The 17,451-nt window shown below is 39.1% G+C and overlaps 3 protein-coding genes across 4 annotated transcripts; 1 reads left to right on the top strand and 2 right to left on the bottom strand.

Moving 5' to 3' along the window:
• Positions 1-376: 376 nt before the first annotated feature.
• sat2b (spermidine/spermine N1-acetyltransferase family member 2b) lies at positions 377-4,477 on the top strand. The gene is made up of 6 exons (XM_072375330.1): positions 377-577; positions 708-759; positions 2,370-2,453; positions 3,843-3,944; positions 4,070-4,110; positions 4,276-4,477. The coding sequence occupies exons 1-6, from the start codon at positions 515-517 to the stop codon at positions 4,453-4,455; spliced, it is 522 nt and encodes a 173-aa protein (XP_072231431.1). The 5' UTR covers positions 377-514; the 3' UTR covers positions 4,456-4,477.
• A 547-nt stretch (positions 4,478-5,024) lies between these two features.
• On the bottom strand, positions 5,025-10,070 carry LOC140280066 (claudin-15-like). Of its 2 annotated transcripts, none has more exons than XM_072375329.1 (5): positions 9,752-10,070; positions 6,921-7,085; positions 6,128-6,209; positions 5,929-6,039; positions 5,025-5,847 (listed from the first exon to the last, which is right to left on the bottom strand). In XM_072375329.1, exons 1-5 carry the CDS (start codon positions 9,966-9,968, stop codon positions 5,748-5,750), a joined length of 675 nt encoding a protein of 224 aa, XP_072231430.1. In that variant the 5' UTR covers positions 9,969-10,070; the 3' UTR covers positions 5,025-5,747. The 2 variants fall into 2 exon arrangements, with proteins under 2 accessions (XP_072231430.1, XP_072231429.1); XM_072375328.1 differs by lacking the exon at positions 9,752-10,070 and adding an exon at positions 8,108-8,507.
• A 3,806-nt stretch (positions 10,071-13,876) lies between these two features.
• grk1b (G protein-coupled receptor kinase 1 b) lies at positions 13,877-17,451 on the bottom strand. The gene is given in 14 exon segments (XM_072374427.1): positions 13,877-14,037; positions 14,040-14,125; positions 14,226-14,380; positions 14,382-14,447; positions 14,543-14,667; positions 14,817-14,849; positions 14,852-14,899; positions 15,254-15,411; positions 15,635-15,762; positions 16,776-16,897; positions 16,900-17,016; positions 17,019-17,096; positions 17,099-17,207; positions 17,209-17,451. Coding segments are annotated over 14 exon segments (1,629 nt in total).

The raw sequence follows: 17,451 nt of genomic DNA, 5'->3' as shown, positions 1-17,451 counted from the left end.
ATGTTGCAGCCTGAAAAACAAGATGCTGCCTCAATTAAATGCTTTTAATTAAGTATAACTACTGAAAGTGTGTGTGTGACAATGTGAAACCCTACAGACATTAGTTAAACCTGCATTCAAAGGATTGGTTTCATATTGATAACCAGCAGAATGCTTTAGAGGTCAGATCCGCTTTCCTGCTGGCTGGAGGCGGTTTTCCCTTTCTTTTCCGTCACAAGATCGCTGTGTATATTGTATACAATATACTGTGTATATTGTGTGTATTCAAGTTTAAAAGAGCGCAGATGTGAACCGGTTTATATAACAGTTGCGTCGACAACTTGGAGCAAAGGTCACGGCACCTCAGAGCCACGCTTTCTGCCTCTCTCGGTCGGATCTAACGTTATATTTTGAAGGGAAACGACATCGATTCCGTTTCCTGTGTTCTGAGGATCTTTCTTCCTTTGGGACTCGGAGGGAAGCGTGGACTTGACCGCGAAACATTAGAATAACGAGTTTTTCTGCTGCTTTAGACATGAATTTCAGAATACGAGCCGCAACAAAAGAAGACTGCAAAGACATATCGAGGATGATCATGGTGAGTCGGTGCCAAGCGGCTGCAAAGCTTCAAAAATGCTCCAAACGCTAAACGTAACATGAGTTATTATCTGTAGGTTTTCAGATCTCTTTAGAAAACCTGTCAAATGACGACATAAAATCATTTGCAGGAGCTGGCGGTTTATGAAAAAATGCCCGACCAAGTGAAGATATCCCATGAAGGTAATTCAGCTACAACTACACATTCGAATAAAACTTTATTAACCCTAAAGACAGACATTTTGACCACTTTGGATGTACTCAACAATATGGATTATGTATCAGTTCCATCAGTGACTCACTAGATGTCCCCATCATGAATGTTCTGAAATGCACCTGATGCCAAAACGGCTTCTGTAAAACATTGTGAAAGCATGTCTTTCTGAGCAAGAGAAAGAGTGATGACAGTCACAATGTCTTAGGTCCATGTTTAGTGTCCCTTGAAGCCATAACAGAGTGACAAATGTAAAGAATTTCGTAATGCTTTCCCATTGAAATGTGTTTTTCCAACTCTTTAATGGTGGCTGCTCTGGTATTTCAGCCATGTCTTTGACAGTGAGTGTAAAATGTAACGCACACCATGAGATTAGCTATTATGGACACTGCAACCAAACATGGGTAATTATACGTACGGGTGATCATCAACAGCACTAAGGGTACAGTCAGCAGACGTCTGTGGGTTTGGACCAAGGACCGTCATTTCTTTAACAGACTTTATGAGGAAAGGGTGCAGATCCGTGGAGACCAGGGAGACAAAGCAAAGCAGAGGCTGAGGTGGTTAAATGTGAGAGATGCTCAAATATTTATTTTTCTTTCGTATGATTCATATGAGATGCACATTGTGAAAAAGTATTCAAACAAGCCCTGCTAATGAAAACTATTCCATATGAAACGTTCAGTGCTGGAAGACAGAAGCCAACTCTGTCTCATCACCAAACAGCCAAGCCTGGAAGTGCACAGAAACGGCCAGCAGATGTGAAGCTGCAGCTGCTAAAAGGCAGGATGAAGCAGCATCTGACAGAACTCACCATAGTCCGTCTTTTTCTTGCCGGGTTTTAGTCATGAATAGGCTGAGTGTGTTTCACCCTGACAGCGTTAACAGTGCTAACTAATGACACTGTCAACATCAGCTTCAGAATTCCCACATACTGCAACAAAAGAATCTCTGAACACGTCAAAGAAAGGAATAGTTTACTAATAGCTAAGTGTTATCGTAGTAAACTACTGATGATAACAAAGGAAATACAAAATCTGGAACTAACCTGGGCCTGCGCCTCAGTAATCCTTATTCAGACAGTTTAGGGTTCGATCCCAGGCCGCTCCACATGTTACCGAGATGAACCGAGACGGGGCAAAAAGTGCTGAAAAAATACGGACCGTGTAGATTTATTTATAATCACTTTTTATTTGGGCACCTTGAATCCTTTCCATCTGGTCAGAGTGAACCTGCTGTTAAAGAAACCAGACTGAGGTTATATATAGTAACATACCGGGGTGTGTTACCACAGGATGGTTAAACTGTAGTCATAGCGATATGGATGTTGTAAGACCCAAGTCGACTTCCAACTTTTTCTGACCAGTCTCCGTAAACACTGGAGTTAAAATGCTTGTGCGTCTAATGAAGTAATTACCAGAAGCAGGAATGTTTTAGCTAACTGTTGTAAACCTTGTAAAAATGCATTTATTGATGCTGTCACACTTGATGCTTCTGATGTGTGTTCACGCAGGTGCTGACGTCTGCTAATCACTGATAAAAAGGTTTATTTAGTACATTTCTATTTGTTTTGCTGAAGAACTGGAGCGTGATGGTTTCAGCCAGAATCCCTTCTTTCAATGCCTTGTTGCAGAAGTTCCTGAGGAGCATAAATCAAAAGGAGGTAAGTGGTGGACCAAGACCTTTCGGTTGTTGTCTTTCTCACTCAGCAGCCATCCTCGATTCTGTTACATATGAGAGATAAAAAAGTTTTATACGAGCTACAACTTAAACTGTGTGAACTGCAAGTAAAACCAATGCAATGATTTACTAATCTTATAAACCAACATTTTATACACAATAGAACATGTTGAAACGTTGAAAATTAGACTTTTTACTATTTAATGGGGGGAAAAAAGAAGTTAATCTGGAAATCTTTGGCAGAATTTGGGACGGGGCAACAAAAGGCTGGAAAAAAACAGCAGGAGGAACATATTGCAACTGATTTAGGTTATTTACAACAGGTCAGTAACATGATTGGGCAGTAAAAGAGCACCTTAGAGAGGCAGAGGTTCTCAGAAGTAAAGATCTGAGGGAAAAAAACTGCGTCTACAATTTCAGAATAATGTTCATTAATGTAAAACTGCAAAGACTCTGAATATTCCATAATTAGATCAGAGTACCACAGGATTCAGATAATCTGGAGACATCTCTGTGTGAAAGAGTAAAAAGAATCCAGGTCGTTGCATCATGAAGCACAAACTATGACAACGAAGACCCAGGACTGTTGAGCAGCTGGAGTCCTAGACAAGGATGGGACGACATTCAGGTCTCACTTTCAATATTTGATCTGTTTTCTATGTTCTGTTGTGAGTAGAATATTTATTTGTAGGAACTGTAAATCATTCAGTGCGGTTACATGAGTGCCATCGGATCGGATTAATGGTTAAATTACAATAAGACTGAGTTATTCAGTTCATGTAGACAGCTTAATCTGACAAAAAATCGGATTGGATCGGGTTACTCGCAATCGGATTAAGACCCGTGATAACTCGATCCAAACGTGCACTGAACGTGCACGTAGACGACAGTGGATCGGATCGAGCGTTCTGCGCATGCTCCAGATTTTTTCCCGCCGTCAGAAAGAAACAAACAATGCGATGGAGAATACGCCGTTGTGCATCGCATTTTTACGCCATAACCAGCTCATCACAGATGTAGAGGGACGGAGCTTCTTCTAGCTCTTTGTTCGAGTTTGTTGTTGTTGTTGGTGAAGACGTCAACAGGAAGTGGCTCTATTAGCGATAGCTGAAATGGGAACAGCGCCACCTATCGTACCGGGGTCTGACATGCTTTGTGCCAGTGATTCTATGCATTCACCGCCATATATCCAAGGATAATTACCCTCAGATAAGGAGCATAACCCAAATATAGCTGTAATCCAGTTAATGTCATCATGTAAACCTGCTGATTGACTGAGTTAAAATGCTCCATAATTAATCCATAATATCTGTTTGTGTTTTAGTGTCTCTGCTTGAAGATTTTAAAACTGGTTTCTTTCATTTCCTGATAGGATTCACAGTTGTCGGGTACGGCCTTTACTTTTACACCTACAGTACCTGGAAGGGACCGTCAGTGTATTTGGAAGACCTCTATGTGATGCCAGAGTTCAGAGGTACTGTGTGTGTAGACAGAGATATCATCAAGGCTGGAGCAAAAAGGCTGTATAAGGATGATTTTCTAAATATTACTCAGGTTTACCCTACATGTTTGGGTTTTTTTTCATCATTTTCTCAATAGGAAATGGGATTGGCAAGGGTTTACTGTGCAAAGTTGCTGAGGTAAGCTTGTTTTACTTCACATTTAGGCACCACTTCTTATAAAATGTTGGAACTGAGTGTCGTTGTGGTGTAGTAGCTTTTAATCATTTTGAAAGTGGTGAATATTAGTGCTGAATGAGTCGGTTTTGTGTGATATAGATTAAACTCTTTTTGTTTTTTTCTTAGGTGGGGAAAAAGAAGCAGTGTGTCCGGCTGCAGCTGTCTGTGCTGAACTGGAACACTCCCTCTCGAGACTTCTATGCTGCTAAAGGAGCTCAGGACCTCACTGTCAGCGAAGGCTGGCACTTTATACGCTTTGATGGGCAAAGCCTGGATAATTTAGCAAATGAAGCACCTAAAGATTAAAAACATTTATTATATTTAATGTTAACTGTAATTATAAGTTTTAAAAATCTGATGATTTAAACATTTTCTTTTTGGCGGTTTTTGGGCGTTTTTTTGGCATTAGCAGATACTGTTTCACAATAATGTTCTGCATGATTATAATGTGCATCCATGAGACACTAAACGTCTCCTGAAGACAGACCAGCAGCACTGATTCCACCCGGTCAGTTCCCATCTAAGATGTGACACCATACATATCCAGTAGGTGGCACCAGAAAACAGCTTATATATCATAGATTGCTCTAAAAGTAACAGGATAGTTGTTGTCTGTGTTTCTTTGAAGATCGCAGCTTCTTGATTAGTTTAGATGAGTGTGAACATGAGCAACTTAATCTGTTAGTTTCTGAAAGGGAAAATTGAGAATAATTGTTTGATGTATTCATAAATCCTGCACACTGTCATCATTACAGTCTTTGCTGTGAGGATCTAGTGCACTTAGACAATAACATGTCTGAAAAGCCACAGGGATCATTCAGTGAATGAAAGAAAACATTCTTATTGGAGAGCCAAAAAGAAATAAAGACTCGCACACTTGTCTTCCTCAAGGGTTTAATTCAGAACTGGGAGCCAGAATTCAGCACAGTGAAACTCCCCGTGTGCTGTGGAAACATTATATAATCACAATACATCCACTGTTAGCGGCTACAGCTGCACATTTTTGCCATGCTTTTGCACATTAAGCTGTTGTTTTCTCTCTTTAACACATATGTAGAAAGACGTTCATTTAGATCTTTATTCTCTTTAAGACCAGTCTGATTATTTTTATGGAGACTAAAGAACTTTCTGAAATTCTTATCCCACAGAGGCGAAATTTTTTTGAGCTTGTCACCATTCTACTGAAAAGTAAACCGGAAGAATTATCTGAAGACATCAAGGAACAGGGAGCCATTTGAATCTTCATCAACCAAAATCTGATACAGATCTAGATCACACGTGCACAGCAAACAAAAGCCTTTGAGTTCATACTTCAGTGCAAAAAAAATCAAAAGGATTGAATATTATTGTCATGCATTTGTAGTCTCAGAGTTTTTTAAAATGTAACTAATTGTTTTTCACAATCATACAAATAAAGAAAAGTAAATTAGAGTTAAGATTTAAATGGAACAAATCTATACTGAAGGATGTGTAATTAAGAGGCGGATGCTGTAATAAAAAATCAAAAGGTATTTGAACTATTCATGTCGCCATCACATAGATTTAGAATAATTCATTCTTCATGATCTGGTGAAGCATTAAATGAATGCGAGTGACCCTCAGACGTACGCATTTCTCCCATAGTTGCTTGGTGTGTTGTGAGATGCTGCCACAGTTGACACCACGTGGCCTCTGGAGGCCGGCTGGTATGGATATGAGCTAAAGCACAGAAGATGTGTGTCATTTAGGACAATATAGAGCAGCTTTACAGTGAATTCAGGGTTTGAGACAGATACTCACCTTTTTTCATTGGGTGATTTGAATTTACAAGAACACAGCAAGCAGGAGCCTCCACAGATGGCAAGAACTGCCGAAGCCCAGCCGATGTACAGGCCCTCTCCTATCTCATACCTGCGATAGAACAACGTTTCCCTTATATTCTGTTGTGCATTAAGGATTTCAGCCCTTTGAATCACTGACGCAGCTCATGGTGACTTACTTTGTTCCCAAATAAAGCTGGTTGAAGAACTCCTGTGTGATGTTGGCTGCATACCAAGAGACTGCGATCATGGTGCAAATCCCTTTAGAACACAAAAGGTGGTCAACATTAGTCACGTTAAATATTATTACATTTACAGATACTGCTCATACAAGAAGATGAGGTAGATTTAGATGAAGAGAGTTGAAAAGGTTTATAGAAGGTTTTTTCTTAATCTGAAAACACGTGGAAGGAGTAAGATGCTTTATTTTAGATGAAACAAAAGGAACCTGCTAACAGTGTGGAAATACTTCCCTTTGTTACAATTCTGCATGTCTCAGTTCAGCAGAGCAGTGCTTCTTTTTAAGTCAAACTAAAACAACCTTTCAGACAGAATTTAATCAAGAGCAATTTCTTTCTTCATGAGATCACAAGTAAGTTAATGCTAGCTTTGCATTTTACACTGTGTGCCTGATACTTTCAGAAGTCATGGACCTTTTTTTAATATAAGGATCTCTGTTGACAGGTAGGTTTGTTAGATTAGTGATAACCTTTTTAACTGGTCAGCCATTTGCTGATAGCTTGTCTTCTGTACACAGAGGTTAGAGACAGACATGTTTACTTACCCAGGTGTTTTATGGACAGATTAGTTCAGGGTGCATATTCTCCACATATATCTGTGTGTGTGTACATAGTTTTGCATGAAGATATTCTGAAAGATTTCTAATGTTCTAAGCTCAGACCTATTTTTGCAGCTCTAAGTCATTTTGAAGTAAAATGCACATTTAAGATGCATGATTTGAAAGGTATGTACCTTGAATTAGAAAGAACACGCCTCCAATTGCTGCAATCCTTCCCTTGAGAACGTAGTTGTCTGCGCCTATTTTAGAGCACTGCATTCCAACAAGAGTCGCCACGAGCCCGAACGTCCCAAACACGATGGAAGCGATCATCAGTGCTCGGGAGGCCTGAATGTACCCTGTGTGAAAACATTAGTTGATGCATTATGTATACACATAGAAATTCTATGTAAAATGATACATAAAACACCAGTTAAGATGTTGGACACACCCATGCATTTCATTGGAACAACTGGACAGTCATTTTGATACCATGATGGTGGCTTTTCTCACATTTTCTTACTCAAAATGTTGATTTGTGTTATATATTATAGATTAGCTAGTGTTACATCAGTAAGAGATGCAAGATGATGTTGCAATGTTGTAGTATGTGGCTGAGCCGGTTTCTTTACTGTTGGGCAACAACACTAATATAGGTGTGAGCCCTTCAGAGGATCAATGATACAATCAAGAGCAGTGAGTAACACTGTCCATTATCAAGGTTTAACGTCGCGGCAGCAGCCTCAAATGTTGAGTTTAGGAACGTTGTCAAAATAATGAACCACAAATGCTGTCATCAAACTGGTGAAACATCATGTACTGTAGTTGTAAATACCTCTGCTGTTTCAGAGGAAGACTTTTCATGAACGTACAGGAGAGCCTCACTTTTGCCAAAAACCTTTCAGTTACACATGTTATCGCAGCACAGGCAGGAACTGGTGAAGGTTTCAGAAACTAATCAGGTGAGTTCATGGAAACAAGGATTATCTCAGGGCTTAATGCCGTGTATGGGCTGTACATCCCATTTTTGTAGGTTTAGTACTAAATAAACACACTATACAGCCTTTTGCATTGAATTTAGAGTTCTGGATTTAGTGCTTGTCCTCTCTCATCTTTTCATGCCACATTATCTGTTCACCACAGATTAAAGCCACCGCAGCTTTTTATCTTCAACTTGTACATCTTTCCAGTTCAGATTGAGTTACTGTTACTGAAGATTACAGCTATTTTTTTCCACGTGTTTTCCCATCACAACTTTAAACTAAGTGATCTTTTTTAAGAGTAAAGTCTTGTTTTGCCATGCCAAGGTGAGTGAATGGGTAGAATTTAAGCCTGATGAGCCATTCACACAAATTAAACTGTTTTGGTGCCGGTCACATACCATTTAGTGCGAGGAGAGATGGAAATTCCCGGCAGTTGTGAACTCCTGTTGAGTCAGTTGCACAGGACATCCACAGGTTTTCATAGATAGTTGATGTGGTGATGACGTTACCGTCCACTGTAGACTCTCTCCAGTATCGATTTGGAAGGGCAATCCCAACCATGATCCAGCCAAGAAAGCCCAGAAAGCAAGCAAAAGCTTCCACTATTGGATTCATGTTTTCTCTGTGTCCAGCCCGTATAAAGTTGTCTCGTGAGAACACTTAATATAAACCCTCAAAGCTATCTTCTCGCTCAAATGTGAAGATTTGTTGGCCACGCAGCCTCAGAGACCCAGACCAGTTCCCAGCAATGCCTGAGCTAAAGTGCAACAAAAACCTGCTAATCAATGATTAATTCCAAATAGCCCACTTATGATTTTCCCTTTTATTCTCTGTGCTATTGAACCTTTTCAGAGACTTGTGTTTACCCAACTTACAGAAAAGCAGAGGCGAAGTCCAGCCTTCAAACATGGTCACCAACGTCTATATACTCAAAGCTATGCATCACCCTTAGTCATTTGCTTTGAGAACAATGTCAACAATATTAAACAGTTATTAATGGGATGCAACTCATATTGACTCGTTACTTCACCCGGTGTCCAAGGGATGATGGGAAAGTTTGCGTTACCAGGGGTGGATGTGGGTCACCAAATACTGACTTTGAGATAACCAGATTTGGTGATCGACAAGTATTTCCTCGTCTAACAACCCAAAAAGACTTTAATTATCAGGGTGAAGTTCATGCCTTTTAACAGAGGTCAGGTTCAGCAGTGACTCAGTCAGTTTTTTGTAATGTCTGGTAGTAAGAGTAGACCCAAAAAATATTTGATGCATTCCAAATAGAGCTGACACACAAGGACAAGGAACTATTTGGCTTAATTGTTTTAGGTCTATGGACTTCTCTAAAGACAAAGGTATAATGGTGCAGTAGTAAATTACATGATATTACATGCTCTCTGCCAGAGTGAAGTACCAACAAGAGTTAAAAACAGCTTCACTTGATACTAATGCAAAATGCGATTATCATGTGTGAAACAGGAAGCTTTAATGCATATCAGTTACACAATGCCTTATGGCAAAGAATCTATCTATCTGTCTAATTTATAGGGTGACTTAACAGATCTAAACATATGATATAAGTCAGCAGTCTGAGAAATGTCCATAAAATTGATGTGAACTTTGATTACACATGTTGGAGTCACAAGCCAGACATATTGGTTTGAATTGCACAACTACTGTTTTTCATAATTTCTGGGAAGATTGTGTGATGTTATTTTGAGTAGTTTATAGCAATTTCGATACTCTAATAAGAGAACTTTGTGCCTCCGTGAGCTGTAAGTAAATCCTGAAAGAAAGTCGCACTTCTGCCAATATCACTGTTGATTGGAAAGTGCACACTCAGCTATTTAATGCTGCTGAATCATCAGAATAAACTGTTCGCATTAATGATCATTTGCAAAATATTAATAAAGTCTGAAACATTTTTGTTCTATTTATTTCCATTATGAGTTACAGTAAATAGTGATACATGAGTGTCTTTTCTTGGCTCCTCCATGTAAAATGCTGTCTTAGAATAATCTCTCTGACTGTTATCTTTTACTTACCTGGGAGAGCAAAAAGAGATGGAAAATCTCGACAGTTATAGATTCCTGTGGAATCACTGGCACAAGACATCCAGAGGTTCTCATAGATTGTGGAGGTTGTAATTACGCTCCCATCTGCGGTGGACTCTTTCCAATACTGGTCCTCTAAAGATATGAAAACCATAATCCAGGCAACAAAACCTAAGAAAAGTGCTATAACCTCAATGATCTCTTTCATCTTGTCAGTGAATTTCGATTAATAATTAAAAGTAATAGATAGTGCCTCTGTTGTGAGCTCTATTCGCAGCTTCTGTATCTGATATACATTTTGGGAGTGTGAGAACTGACTCAAGATTAGTTTCTCATGCGGTCAAACCCGGACTAATTTGAACATTGATTTGTTGGCTGTGGCTACATTTTAAGTCTGCTATTCCCGCCCAAAATTGATGTCATTTCACATACACAATGACAAGTTCCCATAGAAATGTAACTATGCAATGAAGAGGTTTTTTTTTTTTTGAGACAGAGAAGATCTTTTGTGGACGCATTTAAATGAAAAAAAGAAGAAGTTTAAAACAAGAATTAATGTAAATCTTTGAAACAGATTTGTCTGTCACATACATTTGAAGCCCTTTGACCTAAAATTACCTTATTTTACTCAGAATGAGTGTTTTAAAAAAAAAAACTAAATGACTAAATCTATGGAAATTTGCAGCTAAATGCAGGATGAAATGAGACAACTGGGGGAAGATTTTACCCTTTGCAATGTATGTTTATTCTTAGAATGAGTATTTTGTTTGCTCATATCTTTTTGCACATCTGCCTGCATGTACTTTTGAGGAATTAATTGGTAGCTTGTAATTTTAGGGAGGTTATTTCAAGTTCCATAAGCAAATACTTATGAGGAAATATTGAATTGAGCACAGAGCAAACACTGAAAGCTTGATGAAGTGTTTGAATGATTTATTGGAGGTAGAGAGAGTCTTTTTAAATACTGGTTAAACTTTAACAAGGTTACAGCGGGACAAAAGATGCGTTGAAATCATTGCATTCTGTAAATACTTTTTCTTTCCTTTCCTTTTTTTGCTTAAGCGTATAGATTCAACTGTGATGTCTATTCTGTGAAAATATGACTGTTGACTCAGTACAGTGCTGTAGAATCTGACCAAAGGCCAGGCTCTTCAAACACACCTGCATAATTAATTAGTCTTCAATAAATATGGACTGAACTTATGGACATGCTCAAAAAAAATCAAGACTAACCATTCATACAATACAGTTTTATTCACAGTTCACACCTGCACAAATCCTCCCAGCAGTGTGTGGTGATGTCTTAAAAAGAAAAATCTTAAACATATCATTTTGTTTAGATAAAACAAATTTAGTTCATGACAAACCATTTACAGTCTGTATCTTATCACCTTTAAAGTCTCTTGTTGCCCAGCCTTCACAAGTACAGTTCAAAGTGCTATCTTATGCAGTACTTACAGTATTGAAGGGGCATTAATACTTTAAGTTATAATCTTGGTCTGTTAATATTTTATTTCCTTGCCCGTCTGTCAGTCTGCTGAAATATTTATCCACTTGTGTCCGCATTGACCTCCTAGCTTAAAGGGAAAGTTCATATAAAACAAACCGGGCTTTTTCGTTTCACCTCCAAAAAGACTTCACTGAGGGCATCTATGTCCAGATGTATTTAACGAGTTCATTTTGTTGCAATTCCAATAATAATTTGTTATTAATGATAATAATTGATCATTTTTTAACACAAGCTGGCACTGATGTGCCTTTGTTGCGGATCATGTCATATGTAAAAGTACAGAGGCGGAATCAAAGTTAATTCACTGTTGCAGCAACTCTTAGCCGCCAGTTGCCCAAAAAAACCTTGAAAAGTGTAGAGACCAGCAGGCATCCTAACCAGATGCCCGAACCACATCAACTTGCTCCTTTCAATGCAGAGGAGCTGTGCTCCGAGTTCCCTGCAGATGGTTGAGCTCCATCTGTAGTTGAGCTCCATCCCTGAACTGCTTTGGTGCATCTGTGCAAACAGTCAGAACCTTCCCTCCTGCAACTTGAAGCTGCAGTAAAGTGACCCTCTTGCTGGGGGAACTCCAACACTGATTCCTAACCCCACCGACGCCTCCCCCGCCAACAGAATGAAGTGTGAAGTAGATTAATTTAGTTGTCTCTTATTCCTTAGAAACTCACTCCATTTGTGGGATATTTATTAATATGATTATATGTACTTGACCTCATAGAAGAAATACACACATTTTGTTAATGTTTTTTAAAACTATGCAACTAAATCCTGAGGTACCTATACTTGTAATCTTGTATGGAAGTGTTGGCTTTAACTACTGTTAACATCAGCAACAACAGCTGCAGTAACGCACTAGGAAAAGATTTACTGCTGCTGTTTATTATGAGGACTTTCTTTATTTTTAATATTAGCTTTTTAATAAGAAAGAAAAGTGTGTAATTCTCCACTGAAGCTAAAAGTAGACGTTTGAGTCACACAGTTCAGAGAGGTGAGTTCAGCAAACAATGGTTAAATAATGTTACCTTTGTTTAATTTTGAACGGTCAGTATTTGTTCACTAGATGTAACAGAGTTTCGGTTCAGTCGGTACTTTAATACCTGGCTGAATCAATCAAAGACCCAAAGCTCAGTGTAAAGCTTTATGTGTTTCCCTCTTTGTCTCACACAGAAACACAAACAGCACAAATACTTTAAAAAAAGATTGAAGTGTATGGTGGACCAATACGTGGCTGCTGACCTGCTGCAGTGATTAGGCAAGATTGACACATACATGTTTCAGGCGTGGACGGTCTCACTTCTTCACTTTGAATTAAGGGATGTCTTGTGTTGTGGAAATTGATCTCATGATTGTTGTTACAATTCCAGGCATCAGCCCCGTCCAACGTCCTGCATTAAAGCACTACATCCGTGTGAATCCTGCATTATAAGACTTATAGAAGAAGAGTTTTTAGGTCATGCTTTGGATGCAGCAAAGTGGACAGAATTACTAATTTGTTTGTTGGTCAGTCCATGACTTTGGGTTATCAATGTGGACAATGTTGACTAGATAGTTTTAAATCTTGACAAAACTAAAAACCCTACTCATAAGACTTTGCTAAGTGGCTCTTAACAAAATTTAACAAACTGTAGTGGTTACCTTGGTGAACATAATACTTACTATCAGCATAAAAGCATTCATCTTAAAGCATTTAGCTTTGGTGTGCAGCTTAAAGAAAAACAAGTGGTAGCACCACTCTACACTTGGTCCTGTTAAACAATGGCGTATCCTTTGAAATGTTAATAGCGATGTGATGATGGAAGTCTGATGTCTTTGATTGTGCTACTTTTAAGGGAACCTTGCATGATCAGTTTGGTAATTCATCTCTTAATTTTTTATGCTTCCAGATTAGCTTTGCACCAATCATAACAGTTTGTCATTTTTTCAGATTGAGGGAGGAAGCATCGGTTTCTAATTGCTTTTCTTTGTACACAATTTGTGACGTGCATGGGGGGGCGGTAAACCAGTTAAAATGGTTGTGGTGGATGACGGGCATGATTTAGATGTCAAGGACATGCACTGCGTGGACCAAGCAATGAAATACAGGATCTATGATGTGATTGTGGCCACAGCTGCTGCAGATAAATCAGAAAAATCAAGTTCCTTTATCATAATGATACTAAAACATGTGCATACTTATTTTTTTGAGCTTTCAGTGACACTTAGGGTGATCATTCTTTTATCCGTCTTATCTTTTAGAATAGATAAACTGACTTTAAGAACAACTAACACACAATTTCTGGCTTTCAATTCATCTGTTGCAATATCTGTTGTAATATAATATGATACCATTTATTTTTGCATTATAAATTAAGAAAAATTGTGGAACATTGTAATTCTTGCTATTATGACTAAATAGATATCTTGACATTTGCAGTTATCACCACAACCACAATTTAAACAGTATAATATTTTATCATGCTGCAATTCATTCAACAAACCTAAGATATGTTACAAATCCAGTAGTGTTGCTACATAAGGTCCAGCAAGCTGTACTAATATGTTAATATACAATGGATCACCACAGAATTAATCTTCATATATATATATATACACCCTCTGCTCTGTCGCTACATCTGACTCAGCACACATACACCACCTTTTGCTTCCACATAGTTTAGATTGAGGTCATTGGGCAGCTTGCCATTTTCTACCCAGATGTTCATCTCTCCAAACACACCTGTCTCGATCATCTCCTCCTGCCAAGGGATTGGGATGTTGCCAGAACTCTGTCTTTGTCATCAAGGACCACATTTTTGGTTGTGCTGAAGACTCCCACATCATCAATATCGCTGGCACAGACCATTTTAGGACGTACCCTTTCGAGATAAATAAATTCAAGTATGGATATGAATTAATTTAGCATTTTTGAGGCCTTTTTAGAGGGGGTTTGTGTTTCAGTAAGCTTTTCTTTCCTGCTGGTGATTTTGTATGTCACCTGCTTCCAGTTGGCCCCAGTTAATCTCTTCAAAAAAGGGCTGATTCTTGAGCTCTGTGAATTCTTTATTTTCGAACCCCAGTCGTTATGCTGGGTTCTTCTTCATCTGGGCTTCACAAAGGTTCCTTGCATTCCTTACTGAAGCTTTGTGAGAAAGAAACTGGATCATCCAAGATTCCACCAACCACCTCATCATTCTCCACCTAAAGAAAAAGACAAATACTTATGTGGGAATTGGCAGAAGAGAAGTGGCATCTGAACAAGAGCAAACAGACAAAGTGAGGCTATAGAAGTGTACCTTCTCCCCTCGTACTCTAAAAGGCCCTTTGGCTGCAATCATTTCACACAGGGTGACGCCCAGAGTAAAGCAGTCCACAGTGTAGTCATACTCCTTTTTCTGTGGAAGCTCCGGAGCCATGAAACCTGAAGTCATTAGCACAAGGTTCACATACAACAAACAAGAATATGTTCAACATGACTGTACAGATATTTATCAGAGCAACTTTGACCTGGATGATGATATTTCCCTACCAACTGGCTAGCTTTTGACCAGTTTAAATGTTGTTACTTACCTGGAGTCCCAGCATAACCTGTAGTTTGTCTTTTCCTGGTGGAAATTCAACAGTCAGACTCAAGTCTGATAGGCTGACATGCCCTGAGTGTAAAGGTTTTTATTACAACACCTGCATATAGATTAATCAGCCATATATTTTACAATAGCCCTCTTTTAAATCAAAGTGAATATCTGGCACTCATTTCACTTTAATCAGTATTTTAGTTCAGATTTAGATTCAGTAGAATTATCTCGACAGTCCCTGTGAAGTGAAAACCTTACAGATACTCACTAACAACTTTGTGATTAAGGCCTCAGCAATGTATAAACAGTCAGTATTTCAGCTGCAGGAGAAATGCGTAACCTATTTATTGTTCATTACAGAAAAATCAAAAGGTTGATGGGTGAGGCACGGCCATTGATGTGCACATTAAATTATGCAGAGCAATCGCTGACCTGCGTCATCCAGCAGTACGTTCTGTGGTTTCAGATCTCTGTAGATGACCCGGTGCTGATGAAGGTGCTTGAGCCCACAGATGATCTGAGCTGTGTAGAAACGTGCTCTCTTCTCATCAAATCCAGGATTCTTTTCATCAACATTATACATATGAAACATGTGAGAAAGGGGGAAGGTAATTCAAGTGGTTTTAGGTTTTTTTCACTAACAACAAGACAGATGATAGAGGATTTATACCTTAGACTGATTAACAGACATAAGAGGACACAACTTCCATGTTGTTACCCGAAGAAACATTTATCTAGCTGCTAATTTCAGGGAACTGTCTGCAGCTTGTTTTATGAATACACTTTCCTGTGTTGAGTGTTTATAAAGAGCACCTGAGATCTCCCCCATTCATGATGGTCACAACCAGGCAGAGGTCGGTCTTGGTCTCGAAGGTGTAAGCCAGGGTCACAATGAATCGACTGTGAACTTTTGAAAGGATACGCTTCTCCACAATTGCTCCCTAAACACAAATAAAACATCAGCTTTAGATTAACGACACCAATAGTATACAATGAAATCAGGAAGTTACACGCCCCTTCACCGATGGTTCCACCTCACAGGTGTTCTGCTGTGTTGCAGCTCCTCTGAGGATTCTTATTAATGGCTTGTCAAACACAAGTGCATTTCATGTAGTTCTGATTAATTGACTCTTTTCTTGTTGGACTTTTTACAACTTAGTCACCAGAATAATCTCAACTTTTGTCAACTTCTGATATACACAGAGAGTGTCTCTTAGATTGATGCATCAGCTACATTTAGTCTCAATTTAATCCACATTAGATTGTCGGGAGGATGGTGGCGGAATAATTCACAGCACATTTCCTGGATTCCAGTCAAATCTGGTATGACACCCTGTAGAGTCTTTTTTTTCTCTTTTTTCACTTATTTCTGATTTTCGTTTTTAGAAAAAGAGGGAAAAAATGCTTTAACCTGGTCTTAACAACACCAGTTACCTTCCAGGAAATGATTTTAGACTATTCCGAAAAATTCCAAGGAAAAAACGCTCCCTCATAGAGGCAACACACTGTCCATATATGTTGATGCTGTGGAAGTGTGAACCATTCAGAGAACACCTTTTCTCTGTTGCTGTTACATCATCATACACAGTTAACCTCCTTAAATGCAGTCAGATTGAACAATCTATGGGATTATACTGCTTTGACTGTATGGTTTGCAAATATCTCACATATTTTATTCTGGTGACTGAAGCTATGCTCAAGATTTTTAATCTTACTATGCTGTTTCTTTCAGACTGAGAAGGTTAATTATGATTAAGTTAATGGTCTTAGACACTTCAGTGTGGTGTTTCTGTATCGGACTGTGGGGTCAAAACTAAACCTTTGCCCTTTCTGGCAAACACTGTCCCTAGTTGGGTTAGTTCCATGAGAGAAATGCCATTTTTGCCATAACTAAATCGAATTGAGTTGATAAATTGTTCTTGGTAGAACTGAAAATGCCACATCAGTGCTTTGCCTCATAGTCTTTGCGTTTCTTCAGCATCTTCTTCTCCAGCTTCTTGTTAGCGTAAATTTTGCCCGTCGCTTTTGCCTGACAAGCATACACTTCCCCAAAACCAGCTTTACCCAGGACCCTTCATCAACAGGCTGGCTCTCCAGCCAGTTGAAGTGAACAAAGCGCAGAAAGAACATGCTGTTCTTGAAACCATCCATGGCACCCCTCTCCAGGTGTTTGAGCAGCTGCTGTTCGCTCTCTTAAACAGGTCACCTCGGATATTCTTTAAGTCTTCTTTAACTCGAATGATGGCCTTCTCCTCAAGGAAACTGCAGAAATTGAAGCTGATTCATTGTGTTTGTAGATCATTCTTCGGACCTTCTGCAGTCTGTCATTCTCTTGGCATGTTGCATATTCTTCTACGTCTTTCCACAGCTCTCCAACATTTTTATGGTTTTATGTCTCTCTCCAGAAACTGCTGGAACAGTCGCTTGCCGATGGGCTGTATGACACACATGCTGTCAAAGGCTGTGTCTATGGTTGCCTTTATATGTTCGCAGTCTCTGACGTGGGGGAGTTTCAGCCTGGCACGCATCTTCTTGTCACGCATGGCAGCTGCTGCGCATCCATCCATGCTTCCACAGGCCAACACATAGGCAGAATTTGCCACAACAGTCTCCAAACCACCGATATCCAT

Source organism: Leuresthes tenuis, unplaced genomic scaffold, assembly GCF_036924035.1.
Source record: "Leuresthes tenuis unplaced genomic scaffold, fLeuTen1.0.hap1 SCAF_21, whole genome shotgun sequence".
NCBI classification, from domain to species: domain Eukaryota; kingdom Metazoa; phylum Chordata; class Actinopteri; order Atheriniformes; family Atherinopsidae; genus Leuresthes; species Leuresthes tenuis.
This window is presented reverse-complemented; position numbering and strand designations above follow the sequence as displayed.